This window comes from Embiotoca jacksoni, unplaced genomic scaffold, assembly GCF_022577435.1.
Source record: "Embiotoca jacksoni isolate LCO1_2020_lvr unplaced genomic scaffold, fEmbJac1.0.p SCAF_35, whole genome shotgun sequence".
Classification (NCBI taxonomy): domain Eukaryota; kingdom Metazoa; phylum Chordata; class Actinopteri; family Embiotocidae; genus Embiotoca; species Embiotoca jacksoni.
Genome location: NW_027185387.1, coordinates 2,993,759 through 3,013,390, shown reverse-complemented (window position 1 = coordinate 3,013,390; position 19,632 = coordinate 2,993,759). Strand labels below are relative to the sequence as shown.

The following is a 19,632-nucleotide window of genomic DNA, read 5'->3' as shown; positions in this document are numbered from 1 at the left end:
TTAGCTCAAATGAATTCATTTGCTGCTGCTGGTGTAAAATTTGGGGTTAGAAAGCGTCGACTAATTTAAGAAGCAAGCGACAAAACAAGCAACATTTTCAATTACCAACTTTATTTGGGAAACATATGTTCAGCCACATTTGCTGAAAGATGTGAGCATGTCATAATTTAATTAGCAGGCCTAATTAGCAGTATATTCTGCTGGTGACAGCTATCTAATGAGCCACTAGCCGCATTGGTTGAAGCGCCTCTTTGCACTGCAGCTCTGCGAAAACCAAGGGAGGTGGTGCTGGAGGGAAGTTTGGTGTTTGTGCTCTCTTTAGCAACAAAGGGGCAGGATGTTTTGCATCGTCCAATTCCCAATCTGGAGGCAGCAAAAAGCCTTAGGTGAAGCACAGTTTCCTGTTTACACAGTGCCTTACTAAGAAAAACAACATTACTTTTGGCTAAAACATGCATGATTTGGGCTAATTCACTTTGATTTTATTTCTTTTTAGACTTTATAAGATCTGTGTATGTTTTCCTCTTTTTGCAGCTGTTTTGAAGGACTCTGCTGAAGCGTCTCTGACAGATCGACATTTTAAACTCCTTTAAATTCTACTGGGGGAGACAGGGGCGGAGAGGGGGGGGGGAACGGGGGAGGAGAGGGCACACGACTATCATGGCTATCAGGGATGGAAAGATGGAAAGATTTCAGCCATCTGAACCAAAGTCAGTCCGTCATTTTCCCTTCAAAATCTCTCCTGTCCGTTTCTATATTCCCTTAAAAAGAGGAAAATTCATCGTAATTAGCATCTGCTTCAGAAGACACTGAAGGTCCCTTGTTTGTTGCTGTCAAATGGGTTTATTCATCACGGTGCTGTCTGTGTGGAAGCTGATGACAACTGTCAGAAATCAATAATCATGTCTTCGGTCACTTGAGACAATTTCAGAGAAAAGCTGTCACACCAGGTTGCACGTTAACGCAAAAACAGGCTGCCTCCGCATGCCACAGAGGTGAAAAACTGGCTGAATGATCAACAAACTTAATAATAAAACTGTTTTCCTGCTGACTGCAACATTTGTTTGTATATGAAACATGAAAGGAGAGAGTGCAGAGCCTTCGGGAGAGCTGCTGGATGAAAACTGGCATCTCTAGGAGTGCAGTTTACTCTCGAACGCCGCGACCTGTTAGTCAGAAAATATGCTATCCAGCCAGTTAGGGCCATCTTACACCCGAGATGCATCAAAAACTTTTTTTAACCGAACGATGTGGTGGGATAGTGTTAAATCACTGATGAGGAAGTCACAGCTCTTCAGGGGGTCTTTAGACCATCCACACTGCTGGTCTAAACATCATCATCACCCAGCCCCTTGTACCATAATAGATTCTTCACATGGTGTCCTAGATACATTTCTATATGCATATTATTTTCAAATAACTTCATAACCAATGTGTTTTAGCTTACAGGCTCTTTCTGCTGCAGCAGAGATGGTAGAAATGAAAAAAAATATATATTTTCTGATGTCAGCTGAGATATTTTGTTCTAAAAATATGTCGTAGAAAGGTAACCAGGTTACAGAAAATAGAAACAACATTTTCATGGCTGGATACTGCTAAAAAGTTATTTTTTTTAACCAAGGTGACTCTCGCAGAATGCCAACTGCACAATTAAATACTTGTTGTTTACAGCATGTTTTCAAACTTTGAATTTGCAGTGACGATCAGGGTCATAGGAAACACTGAAGCCAGGAGTCCACGTTCCTACGAAGCTCCAAAAATGTCCTCAAAGTGTTTTACTGTAAAATATTTAGAACTTCTGCTACAAAAGCTTTGCCATACTTCCAGTAATAAAAGTTTAGTGTGGACAAAAGTGATGAATGCTTTCATTTTTGATGCCCAATAGGAAGTCCAGTTTAAGCAACTTAAGGCAAAAAAAAAAAAAAATCCAAAACATTCAGCATGTTTTATTTGTTCAAATATATAATCTCGTAACCTTAACATGTCCTTAATTGCCTCAAAGTTTTAAGATCAACCTTAAACTGACCTTAATAAGGGTGGCACATCAGAAATATACTTAAATGACTCAACTTGAAACACTAAACTCTTTCCAAATAACTTTTCTTGTTAATTTCTGTACAAAAACTTGTTTTTAGCATGGATCATACAGGGCTTTGTTTTTCACACTTTGCTGCACTGATGGAGACTTGTATGTAAAACTAAAATATTTTCAAGCAGCGTGCTTCAGACACAATCTGGAGCCACATGGTAGCAGGTTTTATGCTGGCAGCCCTGTCTTGTTCGCTAATGTTGCTCAGCGCTGACACCCGAACAGTGTGTGGGCTGGGGAGATAAAAATGTCAAGTGTAAACATTTACCAAATGAAGCATGTCGACCCTCAGAAATGATACAAGCACGCCCTGGGCCAGTACAGTCTCACAGACGTTATTAGCTCGCCAGCTTTCATCAAAATGAAACCTGTTAGTAGCTGTTCTGGAATTAAAATTAAAAATATTGAAGTTCGATGTTTGTGCCTACGGCCCAATCAGTCAAAAGTTCTGTGACGTTACATCAGGATTCTGTCTGTATTAAGTGATCAGGTTGCTTTTGTTGTGTCTAACACACTAAAAAGTTGTCACCCAAACCAGCGCTCGTCAGATTTGATCCAATTATTTCTTTTGTGTTGTTCACGCTGCACGTAAACTGTACGGCCGAGTCACAAACCCTCCTGTAATTATTTCAAAGAACAACAAATCTACGCTACCTGTCCAGCACCAACAGAATTCAAGGTCAAAGTAAAGGACGGGCTGGCGGAGAAAGTCAAAGAGACATGTCTATTTCAGAAGTTGGTGAGGACCAAACCGGAGATAAAAAAATAAAAAAAGATACTGTCCTCCCAAGAAAAATGGCAGCGTGAGCCGTTTCATTAAATTCGGGTGCCAGGCTCTCCAGCAGCGTTTGCAGTTACGACCCTTATTATCCACCAGGAGCAAAGGCGGATGTTGTGTGATGTTACAAAGTCACACAGGAGTGGGTTAACAAATTGTCGACAACGACAACCACGCTTGACGTTGCCTACAATCAGTGTCACTCTCATCTCACCAGGACTGTTAGTTTTCTTTCATTTTAATCAAACCGTTATTTCAGCCTGAACCACAACACTGTTTAATCCCTGGTATGATTATTGGATGTGCTGATCTTGATGCCGTGCACAGTATCTGATTTGGTCTGACTCGCCACCTCCCCAACATCCCAAACAACAACGAGGCCTCAACACATAGCGACACCGAGTTCGTTCATTCAGCGGCAGCTGATAATAACCACAGATTTTTTTTCAACCTGTGTCGCTATAATATGTTAAAATCAGGTTTGAAAAGTTTGCTTTAACATATTGTTTACTGATTCTGTGGCTTTTGAAATGATGTTGGTTTTGTTTTCTCTTTGAACCTGAAGCCTTTCACTGTAAGTGTCAGTTTTAAACTGAGAACTATTCCGGTTTATGTGGCTTTATTTGGAGGACAGAACAAACTGAATGGTCCATCTGTTGGACTCTTAAATAGGCAACAGTATCATGTTTTCTTTCTGCTATTGATTAAATTCCTAACAGAAAAAGATGTATTATCTGTCCAAAAAAAATAAAATAAAAATAAAAATAAAAAATCTGGCAGATTGCCAGGTCAGCGTTTGGAGCGTAGACTATATAAATAAAAACCAGATATGGCCTCTGTGATGTCACCAATAGGTTGGTGATTGGTAGGTGGTGCATGAATGGAGCTGAGGCGGACTGAATGAAGCCTGGTTGCTGAATCCAGCCTGTTGGCAGAGACTCTCTTACTGGCTGAAACCTGTACTGCAGAGTCAACTGTGATGTCACCCACCTGTCACTCAGAGCAACCCCGCTCTTAATTATGTGTAATTTAAGCCTTAATACAACTTCATCGGTTAATTCATTAATTACGGTTGTTATTAACTTAGAAATGAGCTATAAGGATGAAACCTTTTATTTTGTACCAGGCTGTAAACATGTTTGTTTGTGCCGTAAGGTTGCATTTAACATCTTTAGATCGACTCGCTTTTGGGGACAACTTCAAGTGGCCACTAGAGGAACTGCCTGGACACACAATAAAAAAAACCCAATGTATTTACGAAGCTACAATGTGCAAAACATCCACTGTGTGAATAGAAATGAATAATGTTTACCTCTCTTCTAGAGACTAACCAATGCCCACCCACAACCAGGCAAGGCTGCAATGCCTTAACTCAAAGCCACATACTGACTCCACGAAATTAATTGAGACTGTCTAATTTTTCGACTTACAATAAATGATTTTAGTATTTGACTAATGTTCTCAACATACAGTACATTATAACATATTACCACATACACTGACCGGCAGATTTACAACTTCAACCCCAATCAGTTCTGTTAATGGAATTTTCCTTTGAAATCAAACTGGCAGTAGAGCAGAAATATATTCTAATTCCAGGTTTTTACACAACTTTTATGCATTAAATATACTGCAGAGGTGATCCAGATCTAAAGTGTGAGATACATTATAAACCAACACTGTCTAAACCTCGCCACCAGGCGATAACCATGAAAGCAGATGTAAGGACATGGATTCACTCTCCTGGGAAAACCTGCACACATGATTCACACATCAAAGTGTCACAGAGGAAATAATACATCAAGCACATGAATTCAAACTTTTGGTGGAGTACTCATAAGAAAAACTCTTATTAACGAACCCTTGCCCTTAACAGTTCCTCATTCAATCATTTATATATGTATATACTCAAATTAACACCTCAATCATATTAACAAAGCTATATCTATACACACTCCTGACCCATGCTGTGGAGGGAGCACTTATAAGTTCAATGAAATCAGAGCACTGTTATTCATGTACGGCGGAGTCATTAAAACAGCCACGTGTATTATTCACTATGAACCCAGGAGTCAAATACATCCACTGAACTTGCATATTTTATTGGGGAAATTATTCAGACATACATGCTTTCATCATCACATCATTAAAATTATATCCAGGTGGATATTTGTGCTCCACTGTGCACTGGTTTTATTTTTATTTCTCTGATGCAATAAAGGTATTTTTTTTTTTGCTTATGAAGAAAGCTGTATGTTCTCAGACACGGAACCGTCACAGTGCCGGGTCCTAATCAGCAGCCGGATTCAGAGGCTCTACTTCAAATACACAAACCTGCTGTGAGAGGGGGAGGCAGTCCAGATGGCGGCATCAATTTAAACACTGCAAATCTGTGTGACTGCAAAGATTTGAGCTGCTGTTTTTGGGAATGAGTGCTAATCAAGGACAGTTGTGATCAGTGTGAAAGCAAAAAAAATATCCAGAAAAAGCTGCGAGATGGAAAGACTACTCGAGAGACTTCAAAACCAACTGCACAAACAAGACCACACTTTGGAGACTGTTATGATTAAAAGTCGTGAGACATCAGCGCTGCATGCTAATATCAGTCAATACTTTACTCAGTATTCTCTCTTTGAAACGACTCACAAATTAATTTGGTAGCTCATTGACAGAAAAGTCACTAATCAAGTGAAAACTGCTGGTTTCAGAAGTTCAGAGGTGAAGATTTCTTACTTTTCTCTGTATTAGATCACCGTGAATGAAATATCCTCTGATTTTGAACTCCTTCCGGCAGAATGAGCATGAATGATGTCAAATTACTGGCAAATAAAGATTGTTATTTATCACAGTTTTGGCAACAAATTGAAGAATTAAGAAGAGTCCATTGTCATCATTTAGAAGGTTTCAAGCTCCTTGTTGCTTAAACGTCAGGGCAATATTACACGTTAATATCATGTTTAAATAAGTGCCTCAACCATGTGATCTCAACAGCTATGATGCTAGTTTGGACCTTGTAACATTTCAGTAAAACTATACCAAGCCTGCATCCAGGGTTTTGGTTTGGGTCCCTGGCCACCCGCAGTCATTCATGCCATTTATTTTCTGTCAGGCACTATGCACATGTTTTCTTTTCAAATTACTGAGTCATTCAATGTCCTGGTTCAAACATGGTTCAAACACGACCAGATTCTAGACGATCTCCTCTACACAATTATAAAAAGATATCTCTGCTGACAATATTTTATGGTGAGATGCATATAAAAATATAACAATTTCATAAGTCAGTTTTTTTCAAATAGATATAAAGGCTAACATAAAAAAAAAAACCTCTAAAGATTATGTAATTAAATGATGAAAGAATTGGATAGCCTGAGACTGTTCTGAAAATGATATAATATAACAAGTGTAGCATGAATGGTTAGCCCCTATTATGACCAAGATATGAGCTTAAAAGGTAGTAAGATGACCCTGAATATAGCCGAGGTTTCATAGCGTTAGTTATGGATTTATTTTCACAAGGAGTGACTTTAGCTAGTGGCCCATAATGACTCGCAGAAAACATTTATTGACTTTGCATTTCATGAGAGGTTTCTCTGATGGAATGGATTTGAAGGTTTTTTTTTTAGAGCCTCGCGAGCCTCCGTGATATTGAACTTTAAGGCAGCACTAGAGACTGTCCATTTTTAAATGGAGTCTCTGGTCTGAATCTTTGAATCTGCCATAGCAGCATAATCACAAATATGCTCAGAAAACCAAACAGAAGTCACATGAGTTTAGTGCATAAAGCTTTACAAACAAATACGCTTTGACTGCTTTAGCCTTTGAAAGAACATAAAAAAAAAACGGTCATATTTAATGTCACCACTGTCATCTGTGGTGCATATGCAGAAGCTCGATGAGGCTCCTTACTGCCCTGTTATGTCTGAATAGAGGGACCTTTAAGTAACCTAAGTCTAATTTGACCAAAATAATTCTCTATAACAGATGTATGCAGCCAACAATGAACTAAAATAAACCATCCACATATCCTCCTCTCGAGTGAGTTTGTTAATCTGCCCTTAAAATGTTCACCACCGCCACCTTCTGTTCCCGGCTTTCCTCCTTCATCCTTCACCCTTCTCACTGTGGCCAATATTCATTAGAGAATACACTCCAGGGCGTAATAAGGGTGCGTTGTGAGCGGCAGTGACCTAAAGACCCTTCATTTGCAAGCTGCTGAAATCTCCCGGCAATGGTAGACAGTGAACAGAAACTGGCCTCGGTGAATGGAGCCCCACTTTTTTATTTTCGTTTTGCCCTACTTCTAGCTCAAGAGCTCATTAAATAAGATCTTGTTCTATGGCTGGAAATAGAAAAAAAAAAAAAAAAAAGAGAGGAGGGGGATACAATAATCATGTATTTAGCCATGTAAATCTTATTGCCTTAGAGGGTTTTGGCAAGTGGCCATAGAGAGTGTGTGAATGATGGATGAATCCTATTGAAACGTCTGAAAACCTTCACTTCATTCAAAGCCTCCAGGGAAAAACATGCTCTGGGTCTGGAAAAGAAAAAAAGAAAAAAAAGAAAAGCCAATGATCCACACTGAATTTGGACTCCAAATATTGCAAAAATCCTCCAAGATCAGCTGCATTTTTCAAACACTGACCCCAAGTGACTGTAATTGGTCATATATATATATATATATATATAATATAAGGCCAACCTTTCCCGCATATTTTCTGTCACCCTTGACAGTCAACTGTCTAATAGAGAAAGCCTGGATGCTCCTGTCCAGCCTGCTGCTCACCGTGTCAATCTTCACTGTAATTATAGTCAACAAATGCTGTTCGCATAAAAGTTTGCTGAGCCACTCTGAAGGATGGACCAATCAGCGACCAAAGGAAAATGGAGGGGTTGGGGTTTGGGGGAGGGGAGGGGGGGCTAAGTGCAATGACATAGTGCTTCACTCTGTTCAAGTTTGGGGGGGGGGGGGCTCTGTTGTTTACAGATTGGTGAGTTTCGGCACACAACGTGCATCATCGTTTGGTGCTCATTTGGTTCAAGGATCCTCCAATAGTTTCAGAATGGACCCGAGGTCTACGCTCATAAGGATGCAGCAGTTGGAAACGATAAAACGTGGCCAGGCCAATATATTCACACCAGGCTGATTAAAAGGGGTAAAAATGCTAAAAAGTTCAACTGAACCTCGAAGTGAGCTTGAATAGTTTAACGCAAACCTTAATCAAAATAGGAACCCCAAGCAAAGCAGTGATTTTGTTAGTTACAAATTTATAAAAATGTTATTGAAGTCGTACATGTATCGAATTATACTGGATCAATTTTCACATTTTACCATCAGACGTCTCTGTACCTGTAGTAGTCCAGAGATGCACTTGCTGTAAACTACACATTTGCGTATGCACGATGGCAGCCTTGAGTGTCCTGCGTCTGTTTGGAGTGTCGGTTGTGCAAGTTGTGAGTCTGATACTGTTACATCTGCGCACGGTAAAATAAAAAAAAAAAAAAGCCGTAAAAGTGGAGTGGGGCCGGCGCAGATGGCGCGTTTTGTCCTCCTGCGATCTCCGAATCAGCAAAGTAGTGGCCCCCTCGATTGTCGTCGTGTTTTTTACATGAGTCCAATCAGGACGTTGGAGTGGCATCATCGTTTCTCTGGTGTGGCCTCCGACAAGAGTCCTCCAGTAACGTGCAAAGTACAGAGGTGAGCACGTGAGCAATAACGTTCACGGCGCAAACGGTTGCCAACGCCGACGCGTTACTGAAAAGCAAGTCCACCTCCGGCCTTTGGCTTCGTTCACACCTCACCCTGGTCCGTAAAGGTGGATGGCACAGCTGTCAGTCAAACTCTGGTGTGGACTGGACAGTCAAACCAAGACGTCCGAAAGGGCTGCCGCGCTTCCAATCAGACCCACTACAGTACCGAACTCTCAAACCGAAGCGGCTTCGAGTGCTTATTGTGTGAACTATTAAGAAAACAAGGGGATTTTAGCTGATACATCAGAGGGAGAAAAGAGCAGCTCGAAAACTGACACCTCTTATTATCAAGTTGTGTCTTTGAGAGCTATTAGTGACTCACAGAGGCCATCTTGCCATTTGTTCATTTTGGTTTGAGCAAACACGATATGACATGTTAATTAATGAGCTTTAGAAGTGGTGGCAGGGGGATTACTGTTTCACAGAGCCGGGCTAGCTGTTTCCACGTTCACAGTCTTTACGCTAAGCTAAGCTGCTGCTGGTTGTGGCCTTCACCCGACAGAACCATTTCAGTCTTCTCTTACTCTTTGCAAAAAGGCGAACAATCCTATTTTCCCAAATGCAAAATTCCTCCTTTTAACCGAGTTGTTTGGAGGCCCAGGTTGCTTTGCGCTGCTATTTTTCTATTATTATTTTTTTTTATCTTTTACCTCGACTCCTGCTGCTGTTCTCCACTTTTGAGAGGATTGTTTCCTGCTTCAATCTTTGCCCGCCCTCACCGCCGTGCAGTTTAAAAGGCAAACACACAGTCACAACAAATCCGTAAAATGTTTTTGTGCAGCGTCCTGTTTGACTGAGTCTGTGTTTAGTGTGACTGCGCCGTTAGCTCACTGACAGCTTCCCCCCCCCCCCTTTCTTTCTGTTTCCTCTACAGTTGGGAGGATGTGGCATACTGGGAGTGGGGGTCTGGCTCTCGGTGACCCAAGGAAACTTCGCCACCCTGTCATCATCCCTTCCCTCCCTGTCGGCAGCCAACCTGCTCATCGCGGTGGGCACCATCATCATGGTGATCGGCTGTCTGGGCTGCGTGGGAGCTGTCAAGGAGAGCCGTCCTCTGCTGCTGACAGTAAGTTATTTGCCGGGATGCTTTCTGATGCCGAGGCCATCCATTCATCCGGGTGTCCATTTCGTGAAAAGCCTTTACATTGTGTACAGCTGCTGTCGGGCTGAGCTTCAGCAAGAAAAATACAGTATCCCCTACACGAGAAGTCATTCATTTTAAATTCGACGTGGGTTTGTTGCTTAACTCTCACGGCGCAGCGTGTGACACACCCGCCGGGCCACTAGAGGGCAGCGCGTCTTTGCGACAGTTGCCGTCGCGTCGACGAGAAAAGTCGACGCATGTCGCATTAAACAGGGCGCGTGATGGAGGACAAACGCTGATTGCCCCCTCGTAAATATTGTCCTGCCAACAGCTTGTTAAGACAATCGAAAATTGTGCAAATTGCCAGTTTATTCAAAGCCCTGTCCTCTATCCATGTTCCCTCTGGCGTGTGCGTGGACGCCTCACAATGGCACAATTTCAATACTGTAGGACTATAATATTACACAAACAGCTAAATGTAGGCAAAGTGCAATTCATATAAGCAATGTAACCGCAACACCAGAAAACAACGTGTGCATGTTCGTGCAAATACACTGCTGTTTTACTGGAAAAGGGCACTTTTCTTTCCTTCGTGGACATAATGATATCGCTGCCCTTTGGTGCCAGAAGGATACGACTGAGAAATAGTTTTTCACAGACGGCCTGATATTAAAAAACAATGCTACCTTTCACTGTTACAGCATTTTACTTAAAAGACACTGGCGACATGCTACAAGTTGAATGTTGTGTCAACGGGCAAATCTGACTGTTTTCATACGTTACAATAAGCAAACCTTCCAACTGATCTCACGTGTTGCAATGTGAAGACGTTGTTTCACAGCTCAGACAGAATACAGAATCGGTCTTCGTAACACAAGACAAACAATTCAATACTTCTTCTAATGGAAATTATGTGTTTAATAACGGGGCTTCCAGGAGAACAATTCACAGCAGCTTATAGGCCATGTGGGGGGCTTGTCTTGATGCCAGGGGCACTGGTACCACTTAGACTCACCCCCAGCAGCCCGGCAGACACAGCCACTCCTTTTTTTTTTTCACTTTAATGTCTGTTGTTTTGTTTTTTTACAGTAGCTTCACTAATCGCAGGAGAACCATCCCTGCTTATTTGTTTGGGGATTTAACAGATGTTGAAGTCATGCTGACGCTCTGTTGTAATCGCAGGAAAGCGCAGTATAACACAGCTTGATAACTTTCCAACCAATATGTTTTCTAAATATATATTATATGACATTTTTTTATTTACATAACTTCTTTACTTTTCGTGAGTAGATATAGTACTACAGAATCAATTGAATCATAACAAGATGTGCCGTTGCAAAAACTTGCAGAAAGATTCCATGTCTGCTTCAAACTGCTTTTGAATTTTTACGTGCTGGTTATTTTTAAAAGCACTAGAAATTGGAAAAATCTCCTCACTCGTTCGCATTCAGATTTATCATAAAGCTACAAACACCCTGGGGCTACCAAGAGTTTCAAGGTGCACTTAAAAAGTACAAAGATTAAGGACTGTATCCCCAAACCTTTCTACATTTCCATTAGTGTTATAATCTATCACCACTAATATCAATAAAACTTAAGTGGACAGCAGCAAAAGATGGTAAAAGTAAAAATGCTGGTGTTTTTTCTAATAGCTGCCATGCCATGATGAATTTTGAGTTACTAATGTGCATATCAAATAATCTAATATCCAACATCTTCATACAAACTTTGATCCAAACTCCCAAAAAGTGTGAACCTCAGAATCCTTGCAAGATTGAGAAGTATTCTGACCAACAAACAAATTCATGTAATCGCGCTCCGACGCTGCGCAGCATTTACCGGAAAGAATAATTCGATGCAGGGAAAAATAAAATTAATCATTAAGAAAATTGCACAGCAGGAGTAAGCAATTATGAGCTCTGTAGGGATGAGTCTCAGTGTCGATCATTAGCATGATCCATGACATTTTCCCTACGGTGACCGGACCGATATCTGCGCTGTGTCAATATAATGAGACTGGGTGAATTATAAGTCGGCTTTAATGAGTGACAGAGCACCCCGTTCTTCATGGAGATTTGAAACGACTCTTCTCCATTCAAATTTCAGGGCTAATTAGCATGTTGATCACTGATGAGGGACGCGGAGCAGTGCAATCACAAAGATATTTGAGGAATGACATAATAAAAAATAAAGTATTATTGCCTTTTGAATGCTTTTTAAATTGTTGCACCAAACATCATTTATTCGTTTACGGTCTTCCAAATCTGCTTTTGCAATTCTGACATCTGGGCAACTTCAAAGACATTTTCAGCTTTTATATGATTGTATAACTTCACACACGGCGAGTCAGTTGCTCTTGCACGCTCCGGTCTGCATGTTTAGCAGCAGCGCTGCAGCAATATTTGGACGAAGTTACTAAAAAGGAATGTGAGTTGCAAGTTGGGGTGGATACTAATCACTCAAAAAGGAGCCTTTAAAGGCCCTGTTGACCTATTTTCTTCAGCTTCAGACTCTGAGCAGCGAAAGCAAGATTTTCTGAAGCAAAAGTTATATCCCTTCAGACAAAATCAGATTACTTGGAGCTCATCCAAGGCGTGGGTGAACATGAATCTCTTCTGCTTCAATCATTTTAATTACAAAACAAATGGTTCAAGGTGCACTTTGGTCAGTTACATCCGTTTACAAAAACAATATAAAAAATATTCAGTTGTGTTCAAATTCAGCCAGTTAAAGCTAAAGTTTACAGTTACAGTTTACCTGGCAAAATGTCCAGCCTCTTAAATCAGTTCGGCTTCAGATGAACTCGCCAACCGCGGTCCAATTGGTCCATTGGCTCCTTTTCCATAGTAACAGAAGCTTACTGGAGATCTGTCATCACTGTGCGGTTGCCAGGCAACCAGCGGAGAACTCAGGAAGTCACTGCAGCAGGTCACGAAAAACTCCACGGCTGTGTCCAAAATCCCTCCTCATTTAATACAGTGCACTATTATCTATCTTTTTTTTTTTTTTTTTTTTTTTTTTTAAAAAGATTCGCTATCCCACGACAGAAGGAAGCACGGCGGACTTCACTCGTAAACTTTTCTTCATCGCGAAGTCCAACAGTCTCCGCTGTTCAGCCGGAGGAAAGAACAGAAGTCTGCTGGGCCTTGAAAAACAATTTAATGAGAAACTAAAAGAAATTAAAGAATGCCTAAATAGTGGGTACAGTTTAGTACTGTTAAAACTGTTCATTTCTACTTTCACTTCCGTTTATCCTCCGGTGATCCTGTCCCAGACAAATGTGGCTACTTTCAGTCATTTGGTGTTTTATTTTACCCGTCGGGAAGTCTGATTATCATTATCATTATTATTAAAGTTCATGTCAAGTCTAAGTTTATTTATTTCATTTATTTAAGCAGTGTCAGCCTACTTAGCCACTTAATGTGACGCACAGCACTTGAAGTTAAAGACTTCCTTTAAACATGTGAACAGACGCTGTGGTGAGTTTAACGTCCGGGAGCCGTATTCACAAAGATCCCTCCGACTAGAAGTTACACCTAGTGACGAAGTTTTAAGACAATTGTGATGTTTTCTAAGAATTTCCCCTAAATGTTAGGGAGTAAATCCTCGTAAAGATAAAAGTTATTCACAAAGCATCTGGTCCCTTGGAGAGCTCCTAAGATGAAAGACTGTTAAGAGACTGAAGAAGGACATTCTTTAGAGGCTTAAGAATTTATTAAGCAGTGGAGAAAATTGTGGAAGTACAGCGAGGACAAGAGAAATACCCTTCAAACCCTGAATGACGGCACGTTCATGAAACGCTACAAATTACATTGCGGAGGGATGATGTTTGTGGTCGATCTCATTTGAGACGCTCACTTCTCAAAAGCGTCAGAAATGAACGCGATCGCAGCACGTAGATATTTGGCGACTGGAAAAATGACTCGAGTCTGTCGCAACCTTCATCAGCTGAATGATCACACAAACAAAAACAGCGCTTTCACAGCCTCGTATTGGCGCACAGTTAATTATATTTCCACTGGATGTTACTGTCCATTCTGTGCCCTCCATCATCAATAAAAGGATGCGTCATAAGTAGCAACGGGGTCAAACACACCTTTTCACTGAGATACTGGTTTCTGTTCTCTCCTTGCTCAGAGTTGCTCTGAGAAGTTTTCCTAAATCACTCCAAAGCTAAGATTTAATTTAATTTAAACAAAAAATGTTCAGGTCTCTGAGAGGATTTTAAGAGTGTTTGTGAATGTGGCCCCTTGTTGTGTTACACAAGCGCACTGCGTTTTAATATGGCAGGGTTTACATAGTTGTCATTGCTGATTGAGAGACAAAATCCCCTGAAATCCCTTGTTCAAAATCCCGGGAAATTGTTGCAAAGTGGTGCTCACCGTTTTCAGATTTAACGTTCGGGATGAAATCCGATACCCTGTTCTTTTAATTTAAAAATACGGGCCATTTGGGGACACTAAATTTTCCCAGAAATTCAATTTAAACAGCGGAATGGGTAATTAAAGTCATGCTTCACACCGGCGAGCTCGCACAGTCAATACCAGCGCAAGTCAAAGGGCACAGAAGAGGAGCGCGTTGGGTCTGTGACCTAATCTGCACACAAATTAGTCAGACAGGTGAGCTCACTGTGGTGGAAATGGCAGCAGATTATTTGCCCTGAACAGCCTCACACAGGTCTGAGAAATAGAACCAGGAAGAATGATTAGACCCACCACATGAAAAGAACAAGGCGATCACCTCCAGGGCTTCCCTACACATACGCTCAAGGCTGCAAGAGCACGAAAGTTATTGATTTTGAAGGCATTCGTGGACATGACTGCTTCTCCATTCTGTCAACATACAAAGAGCCACCTTCACACTGCACGGAAGCCACAGCGTGGATGATTACGAAGCAATCAATCCCCGTGCCTGAGCTTGGATAATAGTTCATCCTGGAGGTCTGCTGCGGCATCAATCTCTGCTAAAGAGGGATATCAGCACTGCTGGCCTAACAAGTCATAACATAAATAACATGAATATATGCAAGAGGTTCTTCTGGAGTCCATTGTATAAATTTTCATAATGTGTGCAGTCTGCATTTAGTTTTTATCGGCCAATAAAAGTAGTCTTCTTCAGATATATTATCTCTTGCTTAAATGTAGAGTGAATATCACAATATAAATCCCAACTCTTGACTAGCTGCAATACTGTTTTCTGTGCGATGGAGTAGTCCATCGCATAGAAACTGCAATATAACGCATGATAAGACTGCACAAAAAAAAAAAAAAAAAAAAAAAAAGCAGTTCTTTTCTGGTTCTCCATACTTGGTGTCCTGCAGGGTTTTGTTCCTCCCTGAAGGCATGTGTTAGACACAGACCAGCAGTGGCTCATTAACTCCCATGAAACAAAAACTGTAATGGAACAAAAAAAACCTGCAGGAAACCAACTCATCACATCTGGAATTGGGAGCTCTTAAACGACCGCTTTCCCGAGCTTTATCGCTCTTTGGATAGATAGACATGATTACATATACCTTTACATTTGTCAGCACTATCTGTGTCTCGTAGACTTCCATAGGGAGACCAGAAGCAAGAAAAAAAAAAATCCAGCTTTTCCGAGTTCTGAGTGTAATCTGGTGGGTGATGTGAATAATAAAAGCATTTTAGAAATTAAAGCAGCATACCTCCAACATACAGAGCGTATTGGCATGTTTGACGGGTTTATATATATAAATATATATATTAATTATCATAAATGATCTTTATAAATAATTTCTGCTCCTTGATATTTCAAGAAAAATGCTGTAACCAATAGTTTCTGGTTACTTTCCAGGTTCAGCTTTTATATTTAAACCTTGTCCAATACAGTGTATCAGTTGTTCTCTACCTTGTTTTGGTTTGTGAAACCATATGAAAGCGGTGCATAAAGGGGGCCACTTGTGACATTTCAGATGTCTTTGAGGTGTTGGAAGTTTCACTTAGGACATCCTCTTTGAACCCTTTCAAATGGCTTGACTTAAATAACTGTTTGAAGCCCAAAGAGGTAAAATTATCCTATTTATTTTTAGGGTTTTCACCTACAGACCCTACAGATTCATCTAGTGGCCTGTTAGAGGGGCCCAACCCTTATGTTGGGAATGAGTGGAAATCTCAAAAGCAGCTACAGCGCTGCTCATACACGATTCCACATTGTTATGATACATAACATATACCAGAAACCATTTGTCTTCACAACTAGTACTTGCAGAATTTGTATTCGCACTGAGTGTTTTTATATTGTGTTGTTGTTACTATTACTTAAGAATCCGACTATTTCTTGGGGAATTGAGAAACATAAAAAATGGTATTTGACAACAGCGTGAGTGGTAATGTTTTTTTTAGTCCATCACAAAATATGTTTACAGCCTCATTTTGTTTTCCTTTTATTTTGATCTTCTATAAATCTTCTTTCTGTAGTTATGCAGCTGGAAGCACCCACTGCAAACAGAATATCCTATTTCAGTTTGAATAATGACAACTCAGGAAAAACATATCGAGCCTGCTTCGGTCCTTTTGTAATGGGAGCCAATTCTTTGTTTATAATAATTTATCACTGAGACTCTGATGGCAAAACAGAACAAAAAAAAAAAAAAAATCCACTTCAGTTTTAGATTATACATGTTAATTTATGCAAACTTAAACTACCACAATTAAAACACGAGCGGAAGCAAATGTATTTCCAGCGCCTGATGTGTCTTGTCACAAAAGAATGCTTCATTAATGTCTTGTTAGACAACAGCGCTGCAATGTTATTTGGAACAAATTGTGCCGTTTATTATCTGTTACAACGCAACTGAAACCCTCCCGTTACTCAGAAAAATACGTTTTTGTGCGACTTGATAGCCGAGTGATTGCGGGTCATATGTCATGGCTGCAAACGCCCTGAGCAGTGAGTCAGCGGTACGATTTCCAACCGGCCGGACCTTTACTACGTCATCCCCTTGATCTCCTTCCCCACATGTGATGTTTATCTCCACTGCCAATATATAATAAAAGCATCAAACACCAAAAAAAAAAAAAAGTGTTTCAACCAGCTGTTGGGATTTCTTTATATATATAAACATTAACGACCTTTTAAATGAATTTGTTTAATTAAGAAAGAAACTACTTAATTGTTCTACACTTAACTGGCACAGCATTAATGCTGTTATTGTTTATTTAATCTACACAGTTCACAAATGCATTTTCATCACTTACAGTTAATTTCTGTCGCTCGTTTGTTATTAGTAGCCCATTCATTACACCAGCTTTAAATTCTTCAAGCTAATTTGGTAGCATTCGTGAAGCATATTAAAAAAACAAAAGCAAAATGGCCTTCTGCCATAAAATGATCCCATTGAGTTTGGCTGTTGCCTGTGGTCCAAAGAGGAAGAGTTAACTTTCCTGTTAAGAGGAGAATAATGGGGAAATATCCAGACAGCCACAGGGGACGGGGTCTGTTTGTTTTCCAAGAGCCGGTGAGTATCAGTTGCTCATTTTTAACGATGTCCCCTTGCTCTCTGATGTAATTTCATAGCTGCAAAGACACACCCAACAACACACAGAGCCACTGACAGACTATTAGGATCCAAAAAGTAGGGTTGCATTCATTACTTTGGTCAAAAATATGAACGGCTCTATTAGATCACGGTTGGAAGACAGGCCTCCTAAATGATGTCCTCATAAACCACATCATTTTTGTACATATCTATATATATTTTTTTTAGACTGACTTTAAATTAAAAAAAAGCAACAGATTGTCTCTGAACAGCAGCAGGCATCAGTTTCCAATTTCAAAGAAGGGTTACGGTTAAATCCCCTGTATGCTACCTGCTCAGCTACAAACAGCAGACAGGAAAAGTTAGTGAAGAGACACAAACATTGAGCAGCTAATGAGCCAAATATTTTCCTCAGAAGTCGTTTAAGAACTGGAGCCTAGAGGACAGTGAGGCGACCAGAATCATAAACCCGAAATAATGCTCCATTTCTGCGAATAGCACAGATCCAGAATCACAGTCTGCCTCTGATTCTTCTTTATCAGGGATTCAAATGGTGTCTCGCGTTGTGTTTCTTGGTTATTTTCTGTGCCAGACATAAAGCGATAACACAAGTGACCAGAAGTTTTCCTGATCTGGACACAACTACAGTTTGTCAACTTTCAGAAAAAAAACAAGATAACTCTTCTATAGAGAGCATAAACACTTTCATCTCTGCTCCGAGCTACCGCTGCTCTGTCAACTAGTTTTGCCTTCTGGTGGCACAGAATCGATAATTGCAACTAAGTAAGAAAAACATGAAGCAATGAGAGGATTTAAAAGCCTGTGGCAACACGAATCTGCTAGAGATATTTTGCCCACCGCGCAGTTTCACAGTTGACGTTCCCCTATGTTAACACTGTAGATCAATAACGGGTCAAGGAGTATCCCAAAACAGACAAAATGACACAGAACATAAATAACACAAAATTGACACAAAAATAAAAGAAAAAGTCTACTTCCACCACTTCTTTGTCTTTGACTTTTGCTGCCATTTTGATTTTGTTCGAAGTACTGCAATCCATATGAAAAATTAAAAAAAAAAAAACGTGGCATATTGTGATGGTCTTAGGAAGAACCAGGTGTCTTCCGGATGTCAAATATTTGGAGTTAAGTACAACTGCAGTGTTTCTTCACTTGGCTGAGTCGTATTTTTATGTTATCTACTGGATTGTTGGGGGATTTCATCAGCCCAGAAGTTTGAATTTCCTCCATCCACAGTGGAGCGTATTTCTTCAGCTTACATAAACACCTGAAAATTCCCTGCAAGTTGGATTTACCTGGAATTTCACTCAAAGCTCAGACAATGAAGGCTGACAGAACAATAGAAATTGATTTCAGATGTTTATTTGAGAGGGCCTTTTTGAAAAGAGAACGAGTGAGTCAAACCCACCGTGAGTTGTTCGCTGCCACCGGTTTGTTGCATAGTCGGTCTCTCACCTCACACTGTTGCCACTGAGACTTTCATCCTTTTCACGCTCAGTGATTCATTCATGCAGGTGCTGCCAAAAAGACCTCGGGGGGCCACTGACAGCACAGCTCCATGCCAGTCTTGTGAACTTGCAACGCTTACATCTACTGTCAAGGAAACACCAGGAATACACAGAGGACATGAAGACATGATGTCTTTAAAAAAAACAGAGCATCTCTGCTTGAAATCTGCTTTGACCTTCTGTGATGGTATCAAGCCTCCTCACGCTCAAAAAAACAAAAAACAGGTGTGAAGCAGAGTTAGCGGCGAGGCGAGGCTGCTCTGCTCTGCTCTGCGGTGCTGTGAGCTAAACGTTAACGTGCTCGTCGTGACAACATTAACGTTCTGATGTCCGGATATAACGCGAGAACTCGGTTCATACTGAAGATAAATACAGATCTTGCTGGCCGATTGCTCAATTTGGCTTAAAAACTCTTCTCCTCAGAGTCATGATGTCAAATCCAAACCTAAATAATTATCTCAGCGGCACAAAAACATCCGTAAATCTGCTTAAAACTCAAAAACTTCACTGAGAATTATCCCATTTAGTAACAGTTGTCTGTACATCTGCGGGTACAAGGATGCTAATAGTTTATTTCGTGTGGTTTTAATGGTGCCAACAAACACATGCCAGTAAGAGTCTTTTGTTTCCATGAAGCCTGTAAGTTAAGTCTCTATATTATGGGAACTCTTGCTAATAATGAGTGACAGAGTCTTGTTTCTTTTCATGTTGCACAGTATTTGCACAACACTCAGTATTTTTACACACAGAGTACAGAGTCAACGTGGCTCTAGAACGGTTGTATTTGAGATTCCTCTCCACATCATAAATATGTATTATATGTATTATTTTTATTTATTTTTTTACAGTGTAAAACACAGATTCAGACAGAACAGGGTTTTATATGTCACATAAGGAAACAAT

General features: G+C 40.4%; 1 protein-coding gene across 3 annotated transcripts in view; it reads left to right on the top strand.

The window, feature by feature from the left end:
• Positions 1-19,632, top strand: part of tspan4a (tetraspanin 4a) — a 133,208-nt gene that overhangs the window by 75,164 nt on the left and 38,412 nt on the right. For all 3 annotated transcript variants that reach the window (XM_069165659.1, XM_069165655.1, XM_069165658.1), the window contains one exon: positions 9,493-9,684. In XM_069165659.1, the coding sequence (XP_069021760.1) occupies positions 9,493-9,684 (192 nt within the window). The remainder of the gene's footprint in view (positions 1-9,492; positions 9,685-19,632) is intronic.